A 9967-nucleotide genomic window follows, 5' to 3' on the forward strand; every position below is an offset into this window, starting at 1 on the left:
TATAAACACCCCACCAAGCACAGCCAGACCCTAAATAATTTCATGGAAGTGGGAAGTTTTCCCTGCACCTGGGAAACAACAACAACTGAAATACAAGCTTCTCCATACTGTATGGGGCTCTTAGCAGGCTCCCAGTAATCTCTCTCAAAATTTATCAGCCTACTCAGCTCCAGATGAAAAGCACAATACAGGTACAGCACACTGGAAAGCCGTACACAAAACCAAACAAACACTGAGTATGCTGTTTTGCTTCAGAGAAAACAAACTCATTCCCAGAAAGGATTTCATAGTGGAAATAATTTTTACACCATACCTTGATGACTGCTCCAAAAGCCCCTTTGCCAAGTAATTTTAGCTCTTCAAACTCATTGTAGTAGCGTGAAAATTGTCTCTGTGTTTCCGTGCAGAATGAAGCACTGGATATCTGGCTGCTGGGCACAACAGTCTCAATGCAATCTATACCTACCGAATCTGAAATGAGGACATCACAGTTACCAGCACTGATAGTACAGGGAGAAGGTGGTAAGGCACAAGGCACTGTCAAAGAGGCAATAGGAGGAAGATAAGCCCTAAATAACCAAGTGCAACTGAACCTGAAATATAGAAGTGCTCTGTGTGGAGAGCAAAGCTCTGGTAAAAACATTAAGGTTTATGTGGTGTTTAATTACTAACATTAATTATAGTGGACAAAGGAACTGTTTCTAACAGAATACAGTGAGAAAAGATGTTTCACTGGAACATAATCTTCCAGGAAGAAATTAAGACTGACATTTACACCACGTAGTTTCCTCTGCTGATGAGAATACAGCAGTCTGACCACCCCACCTCTCCATGAACCAAAAAGCTAGCACGGTCTTTAACTTCCAAATTAGTTACTGTAAGGCATTTGCAGAAACATGGTCTTGTGATGATCTAGCACAGTTCATTGGTCCAGTTATTTAATAGAACACATAAAGAAATGAGTTTCTCACCATCTAGATTTTCTTCTGCTACAGGTACTTTCATTCGTGGAATGTTTATAAAACTGTGTTGTAACAGTTGCTGAGGAGTCCATCTTTCCTTATCTTCCAAGCAAACACATCTGTTAGCAAAGCAAAAAGAGAACTATTGAAAGAGCTCTCCTGTATTGGGCCAAAATGTTCAAACAGATCTCCTTATATTTAAGAAATGATCACCTTTATCATTCTGACGGAATCAGAGGCCAAGAGAGACTAAATGGCTTATCCATAGAGACACACAAAGCTGGTGGCAGAACAGAGCAGAAGAGACCACCACACCCGTTCTCCTGAATCCCAGATAAGCAGCATGATCCTAGAGAGACAATGCCTCTTCTCTAAAACCTTTGACTAGTGACACCAGAAAACATGGATCAAGTCTTTAAAAAAACAAATCAAAGAGAAAGATAAAGGAATGCAGCAAACACGTACTTTTCCAGAAAGTCTTGGAAGTCAGCAGGTAAATTATTAGGAACAGCCACTGGATATTCCTTGGTTACTTGGCCCTGGCTGAGTGAAAGCAGAAGCAAGCCCAGACTCCAGACATCTCCTTTTTTCCAGGTTTGCTGGGAAGAGAATCCTCGCTAAAACGAACTTTGGTTTGCTCAAAAACATCTGCTTTGCAGATATCCGCTAGGCGTTTGGAAATGCTGTAGTCCGTCACCTTAACGTTTCCTTCAGCATCTACCAGGATAGTGGAAGCACAGAGAACTTTGTGCACTACTGAATTACTGTGCAAGTAGTCAAGAGCTGACAAAATCTGGCTCACATAATGGCGCAACTTCTCAATCGGAACTGGAGTCTCTTTGTGCAAGTATGTGGAAAGGCTGAAACCGTTTACGTGCTCCACTAAAATGTCCACCACAACTGAATCCTCCCGTTCTTTCAAGTTCATACATATGAAATGTACTATGTTTGGGTGACTTAGCTTTGTCAGTGAGCTGAACTCGGTCTCTGCACCCTGAAGCTGTTAAGAGAAAAACGACATAACGTGCATTGTGTCATATTTCACGAGTGCACAATTACTAAAAGAGATCATATAGACAGAAATGCCTCTACAACGTATTGAATGAAGCATTGCAGACAAGGAGCAAGAATAACTTTGGTTTCTGCCAGGTATGTTTGATTTCCTCTTCCTTCAGAATTTTAATATTATGCTAGTATTTTATAAATGCATACGTACAAATACACTTTCTTTCATTTGTATTTTACATACACTCCTAAACACCCCAACATATTCAACTTCCTCTGCGGTGTAAATCCTCTGAACAGTAACATTTTGAGGCTCATCACCACCCTCTCAATATAAATTATCAAATTCAACAAAATCACTGAAACTTATCTAAACTTTATGAAGCCAAATACAAGAAATAGGTATTACCTGTTTCTTACACTTCTCTATTTTTTCTATTTCCTGTGCTGTAAGAAATTTTCCCATCTTTTTTTGCCAGTGCAGAACCCACTCGTATATTAAAACAAAGTCTCCACTGTGAGTTTCCAAGGCATTGTAGACTGATTTACCAAGCTGTTCATCCTTGCCTAAACACAAAGGGAAAAAAAGAGGAGCACGGCTTATTTTGCCCTAAAGGCCTAGGAGGAGCTTCTGCAAAAGCTAGAGACAGAGAGACAGACTGGTTTTTATAATCTGAGAATTGCAAATCTACCTGCAACTGAACAAAATCTGTACCTATGTGCGTCCTGCAAAAGATCTCTGATGAGTGCGAATGCTATGCAGACAAAGTAAACTAGCAATAGAGAAAACTAAAGCATATTGGCAAAAACTGCTGCACGTCTAAACAATTTCAAATTTCAATAACTGAATACTCCTCCCTGTTCTTATCATTGGTTTCACATTACTGAAAGTTAAGATGACTTCTTGCTTGGTGGCCATGCATATCTGACAAGCTCACTATTTCAATTTAAAATCAGACTGTTTCTAGGATTATTTTAGCTATGAAGATAATATAAAATTTTGAGAAGGCAAGTTTTGTGGTACAGCTGTTCAGCTAAGTAAGATTCTGGAAAAGTAAACTTTTACTAACGTTAATCTTAGGAAAATTTTAAAAATTCACCAAAAAGTAACTTGCTATTATTTCCTACCACTTCTGGCTGTGCCATTTCACTTTCCACAACAAGCTTCTCTCTGCCCTTGCTACTTTGTACCTGCCAGCACTGTTCAAGTTCTACCTCCACCAAAACGGTATGCCAAACTGCAATTGTTTTTGCTTACCTAGACATTTTCCTTTATGCACAGTAAGTTGCCCAGCACCACTTGTGCTGAAGTTCAGAACTTCATAATTTCCAGGGGACTCTTCATTATTACCAACAGAAAACTGGCGTTCTCGCCTGCAATTTAGACATAACATTTTTCACTGTCTCAAAAAGATACCTCTGTTGCAGTCTCTAGTTCCTAAAGATATCACTTCTGCAACAGGATACGCTTTCCGGCCCTTCTGCATCCAACAATAACATCCAGCAAAGACACTAAGATGGCATAAACATAAACATCTGAATAGCAATTGAGTATTTGATAAGCAACACCAAATTACACTCAGTCTCTACATTCCAATTCAGGAAAATGATTGGCAAGGAGTTCAATCCAAACTTTAAAACTTCTACAGCTCAGGATGACCTTTTCAGTTTGCAAAACATAGTAATAGTGGTAACCACTACTACTACCATAATATTGCTCTGCAAAGTTTGCAAGTTTGACTTGACTTGTATTATCTTTCAAAATGTAACAAAAACCAAACACTTTGCACTTTTGAAAAGTTCATTCCAGCTTTAGTTCAATTATTTTTCCCTACTTAAAATGAGCTTCCCGTTTGCTTTTACTCCTCAAATCCATCCTTCAAGAAGGGGAAGATTTTGGGAAAAAAAAAAAGTGGTACATTCCAAACCCTCATACATGCACATATGATCACAAAGAACACCAGACCACTATCCCAAACCAACCTCCATTACTTCTTAATACAATCTATTTTGAAATTAATAGAAATATTACCATTTCCTCCAAATAAATGCAATCAGTATAGAAATCACAGGATATATAAAGAGTGAAGTAGAAGCTCAGTCAAAGTACCGATTCAAAAAACAAAGAAAAAGCCCCACATACATAGGAATTGTCAATTCTCACCAGTGCTGTATATACAAAAAAGACATACAAAGAAAGCATTTGGCTTTCTGAATTAAAATATAATTCATTTATAAAATTAATATAGGCCAAAATAATCTTCTGAAAGTTTGACTCCTAGCAGGCAAAATTTCAGGCCTCATAAGCATACAAAGAAAGGGCATCACTCTTCTTGTAAATAAAGACCTCAGAAAACTAAATGGGCCAGCTTTTGCTTAACTCTACAAATATGGTACCAGGATGCTTCTATAGCATTTTTGCTTATTATCATCATTGTCAGTAGAAGCAACTCAGCTGTTATGTCCTTCTTTGCAAGAAAAAATAAGACCGTGTAAGAATAGTTTTCTGGAAAGTTAATATAAGCACATTGCATGTGTTCTGGATTTAAGTACAGTAACAAACTTTTAAGACATTTGTTCTTTTCCTCAAGCGCAGACAGCACCTCACTTTAGTATACTAAGATTAGCAAGGACACAGGAAAAAAGATTTCTGGACTCTCTATACTGTACAGAAACAACTGCCAAGTACAAATCGTGCTAACAAACTCACATGCAAACTGACATACATACTTTGAACGCCCAACTGAATTTGGGCGTTGTTTATTATTCACTCCATGTTCCAAAGAGTTCCCATTAAAACTGGAAGCAACTCTGTACCCTGATGTATCTCTCCTGTGAGAATTTTCTTGACTTGCCAGAGCAGCAATTTCCAGACGTTCCTGAAGATCAGAAAAAATACCAAGTGAGTACATAAACAGCTCCTGTCCTCAAAATTTGTGGGTACACCTGACTATCATGCTATGAAGTCATCAGATCCCAGGGAAAATACAGTTCCACTAGAGATAAGGCTGAGGAAGAAATGCTAAGATTCAGGTAGTACATTTTAGCACTGTCTGTGGGTGAGAATGTAAAGGTGCTTTGCAGTGAAACTGGAACACATTAACAAGCTAGCTTTATTCTCTATTTGTTTGAAAATATCCATCCCAGTGCACTAAAAAGATAGAAAAAAAAAAAAAGAGCTGTTTTCCATTGCAGTTGATTTTATTTCAGAAGTAAATTCCATGTAACCAAGAACAGAAGATGCTATCTTAACTTAGGTCTCTTAGAAGAACTGGATAAGTAAAAAGAAAAGATGTTCAGAAAATTCAGTCAGGAAATTCTCTCAGAATTCTATGAATATGTGCTACAGGGATAGGAAAAAAAAAAGTTGTTGCAATGCTCAGAAAGAATACCTGTTTGGCAATCTCTTTCTTTTTTCTTTCTTCTCTTTTCTCTTCCTCCCGTCTCTGAATCTCATTAAGGATTTCACGTTGCTGAAATGAATTTCAGTGCTGTTAGATATGCAACAGTAAATACAGTGCAACTGCTAATCTTAGCCTGTTAAAAAATCCAGGGCATTGACTTTTCAAGGGTATTAGAGAGTATTCACAGACCTAAGAAGAACAACATAACAAAACAAATAAAAAACAAAGAACAAACAAAAACCAAAACAGAAGTCAAATTAACTCTTCTGAGGAAGTTAAGAGAAAAAAGTATGAATTGTGAATGGAGCTGTAAACAAAAGAAAATGACTTCTAGTAGCACACCCAACAGTAAAGTTTCAAACACAGCACATTTATTGAGAAATAAAATAATAGCTATTCTGCTTGTATTTCCACAGTGTGATTTCACATCAGAAGTTTCTGTGTGACCTACATGAATCCCCTCAACTCTAGGGCAGAATAAATTTGTCTTTCTAGCTTAAGACATGCTGGCTTAAACACGTTGGTTTCTAGAGAAGCCTGTTACAGTGAATACAGCAGTCATCCTATGGTGGAAGAATAGGTAGGATTACCTATCTGCATGGCTGCTACTTCCTTGTTTAAGGTGGAACACACTCAATATACACATTTACTCAGACTTTTGTTAGGAACTTCCTCATAAATGGTTTCCTTAGGATCACTAATCAACAAGTTTTTTTTCAGGCACTAGTACTTCTCAGGGTTAAAAACTCATCAGTAAGCTGTTACAGTAGAAGCAGCAGACAGTTCACCAAGTACCTAATGATGCTGACAGCTCTGACAAATTTATAATTCCCTAAAACTCATGGCAATGCAGCATAATTTACAAAACCCTTATTGTTAAAATAAACAATACGGAGTTATTCACATTTCAATTTCTCTTACCTCCTGCTCCTCTCTTCTCTTAACTTCTTGTGCCCTACGCAATTCCTCCTGCGCCAGCCTTTCTTGCTCTTTTTTATGATTTTTTAGCATTTCTTCATGAAAGGACTTGGAAGGTGGTTTATTATACTCGCTGAGAAATGACTGTACGCAGCCTGCAAGTTCAAATATCATCACCTGAAAGAAAATAAATATGAATGGCAAGCAGAGCTCTACCTAGTTCAAAGAACATAGCAAAATGATACCCAGCTTGGAAAAACAATACAGCAGTGAGGTGTGACTGTTTGTTTTGTTACTTACCAGAGGTACTTCTATTATTTTTGTCAGATCTACTCATTAATGAATTGTGGCACAAAAGTCTCTGACCACAGTAGCAGATGGTGAAAATTACTGTCAGAGAGCTTTCAAGCACCTTCCCCTTCCCTCTCTACAAAATCCTTTTCTTGTCTTCTCTTATGGATATCTTTCTACACGCAGGTACATGTTTAAGACATATCAACTACAACAGAATAAATCCTTTGCACTATCACTGTACCTACTACTACTACTACTGTCACTTACTTCATTGCTAACGTGAAATCCAATCCTTCTTCTACAATTTAGCCCCACAACTAGAACTCTAAAGCCACTTAAGGCATTCCACATTCATAAAGCGACAACAACTAAAATAAGAGCTGCACTGAAAGGGCCACGTGATTTGCGAGGTATGCACTGACAACCAATTGACCTGTCAGGACTTAGGCTTTCATTGATGTAGGAGCATTCCTCTGTTACAGCACGGAGTGCACAGTGCAAGCAGACCACTGCATCTCCAATACATAACGTCTTACATTATTCACCTTATTTAAATATGCACTATCATAGAATGGCTTGGGTTAGAAAGGAACATCCTTTTCCACTCCCCTGCCATGGGAAGGGCTGCCACCCACTGCAATAGGAGACTGAAGAGCTCATACTTGGAACTTTCATTTAATAGAAATATTCTTCACAAAGGCGTAAGTCATACTTCTAATCTGGAAGCATTTCCTTATATTACAGATACATTCTTTTAGAACTATTTAGGACAGGGGTGCATTTCTCAAGGATGTGAAAAGTTCTTACCTCTCCACAGCACTCTTTTGCCAGTTCAGCTAGTCTGGATTTTAACTCATTTATTTTCTCATTAGACAAGCCTTTGGGATTTTTCAGTTGTATTTCAGGAACACTGGGAGACAGCAACAGAACATAAAGAAGGTCCTCATAAAGAAAAAAAAAAGAAAGTAAAAGGAGGAAGAGGGAAGGGGAAGGAACAGAAAGAGAGGTGGACAATGTAAAAAACTATGAGAGATACAGAGGGCTGGTAAAAAAAAAATGATCGATGATGGAAAAGGAATGGAGTTTATCATCACTTGGCAATTAGTTAGTGGTCAACAAGCAGTAGGTAAACATTAAATATATAACACAGAATAAAGCCAGAGATACTATTTTATACTCATCAATTTCTAGCTGCACATTACTTGTCAGTTACACATAACAGAAGAACTTGCAAGGAAACCCCTGCAGTCTCTCACAACTCCAATCTTTGTTAGTAATTTATATAAAAGTGCTTTACAAATACTACTAGCATAATACTGAGGTGGCTAAAATTAATTTATCCCCACTATACAGGTGACAAAAACTAAAAAGAAAGGTGCAATAACAGTAGCAAGTACGACATCCATAGCTATGCTAACTTAAACTAAAAAGAAACAAAAACAAACAAGAGGGGCTGCTGCGCCCTGTGCTACCCAGCACAACTGATCCACTGCCTGGCTACGAACAGTGCTTTCCCTTGTATGCTGCTCAGGGCCCACAGCAAACAGATGGGCTAAAGGCTGTAATACTGTGGACTTGGCCAGTGACACAGGGACTGAGGGGAACGTTTTCCTCAGTGCTGGAAGGGCAGTACTCCACTCAAAACACATCTGCTAACCCAAAACACAGGAAGTGCTCATTTCTAGCAATTCTTTTTACATTCTCTGTGGAGAACTCTTCCAAAAGCTCAAAACACGAATATCAGATACAAATGGGACAAAAGAGGTTTCAAAAATAAGTAAGTCTTTTTTCAAGCACAATAGATCATGGCCTGGAGAAGTTTCCAGCGGGCACTAAGATTCTGACAGGCATGCTTGTCCTTATTGCACAAGAAACCACATCCAATTCAGGTGAAAGAATTACAGTTGCCTATTTAAAAATAGCACAGCCTGAACAAATACTGACATGAAGAAAGCAACAATAAGAACAATGAATGTAACTACGCGTCTTTTCCACCTACATGAAAACAAATAAATGCTCAGAGAAAAAAAAAAAAAAAGGTTATATCTTAATGTTCACTCACGTATCAGGGTAAGTATGTGGGCACTTGACCCAGAGATCAACTTTGGCGTACACCTCATCATCACCAGTCAATCCCTGAGGATGCAGAACTAAATTAATTTCCGGAGGCTGTCGTACCTATAACAGAAAATGAAGCTTTAGATTTAAAAGGGTTGTTTCATCGTCGTTTTTGTTTCTATTGCTATAATGAAAGCTGGAATTAGTACACACAAGTCTCCCACCCATTATTATAGCAGAATTCAGGTCAGACCACCCAAACTGTGAGAATAATACATTAATGTTGATAATGCTCAATGAGAGTGAACTGGTTCGTTACAACAGCTTATCCAACACACTTGGGAACTTCTTTAGATAAGAGCACTTATCAACAAGATGAGTCAGACTGAGCAGAAAGGAAGTTTCATATGAGAATCCTCCTCTGCAAGAAAAAGTAAAGACACCTGGACAGGTTACTTATGAAATATCACAAGTTAACACATTTAATGTATGGTTGAAATTGCTTCTTTTTTGTTTCAGATCACTAACAAATATCAGTCAGCATTTCCTTTTCCAACATAACAACAGACCGTGAAATTGCATCTTGTGCAGCCAAAGGAACAGTTAATTTTTGTATTTATATTTTTTATTTTTGGCATTAAACAAAATTTTAACAAGTCTGCCCACCATTTCCTTGAAACTGTCTGCCTTAAAAAGAACAACCAAACATGTCTATGTAAACATTCCAACCTTCTTCATCTCAATTAGAATTTTTTTTTTAAGGGAAGAGATCTTAGCAGCGTGATGAACAGGGAAGGAAATAATATCACAAATATGAGAACAGGTTAATAGACTGTTGGTATCCCCTCTAATTTGCAATTCCAAGAGGGAAAAGCAAGGTTACACACAAATTTTGTAAGGAGAGAGAGCAAGCACACGTGTGAAAATGGAGCAAGTTACCAGCACTGCTACCATCAAATGCCACCACCACCCCAATAAGTCAGAAGTTTCTGCAAGAATTCTAGCTTCACGTGGGCAGCAGAAAAAAACAGTATCAGCCATGATGTTCTGCAGGAACCAAAGCCAAAGGCAGCTAACTGATGACAGCAGCAGTGAAGTTATGGGGAGGTGATATAAGTGAGTGGTACTTCCAGCTAAGGAAAACTGTGCCACCAGATGCAGCTTGAAAAAAAAAATCTCAAGACGACATTGTGGGCATGGAAGGGAGATGGAAAGAAAGTACTGCATGTCAGACTAGGGCAATTAGCAATAACTGGAAAAAAGCCAATACTACAGAGTGAAAGTAGAGGTTGTGATGGAAACAGCCCCTTTCCAGTGAGCCACAAC

At 38.2% G+C, this 9967-nt stretch overlaps 1 protein-coding gene across 1 annotated transcript in view; it reads right to left on the reverse strand.

The window, feature by feature from the left end:
• Window positions 1-9379, reverse strand: part of EIF2AK4 (eukaryotic translation initiation factor 2 alpha kinase 4) — a 31477-nt gene extending 22098 nt beyond the window's left edge. The window contains 12 exon segments of the mRNA XM_019616116.2: window positions 314-471; window positions 972-1081; window positions 1428-1551; window positions 1554-1962; window positions 2377-2534; window positions 3226-3341; window positions 4698-4846; window positions 5360-5440; window positions 6293-6466; window positions 7391-7493; window positions 8646-8761; window positions 9371-9379. Coding sequence (XP_019471661.1) covers window positions 314-471; window positions 972-1081; window positions 1428-1551; window positions 1554-1962; window positions 2377-2534; window positions 3226-3341; window positions 4698-4846; window positions 5360-5440; window positions 6293-6466; window positions 7391-7493; window positions 8646-8761; window positions 9371-9379 — 1707 coding nt within the window.
• Window positions 9380-9967: the final 588 nt, after the last annotated feature.

This window comes from Meleagris gallopavo, chromosome 5 (genome assembly GCF_000146605.3).
Source record: "Meleagris gallopavo isolate NT-WF06-2002-E0010 breed Aviagen turkey brand Nicholas breeding stock chromosome 5, Turkey_5.1, whole genome shotgun sequence".
In the NCBI taxonomy this organism is placed as follows: domain Eukaryota; kingdom Metazoa; phylum Chordata; class Aves; order Galliformes; family Phasianidae; genus Meleagris; species Meleagris gallopavo.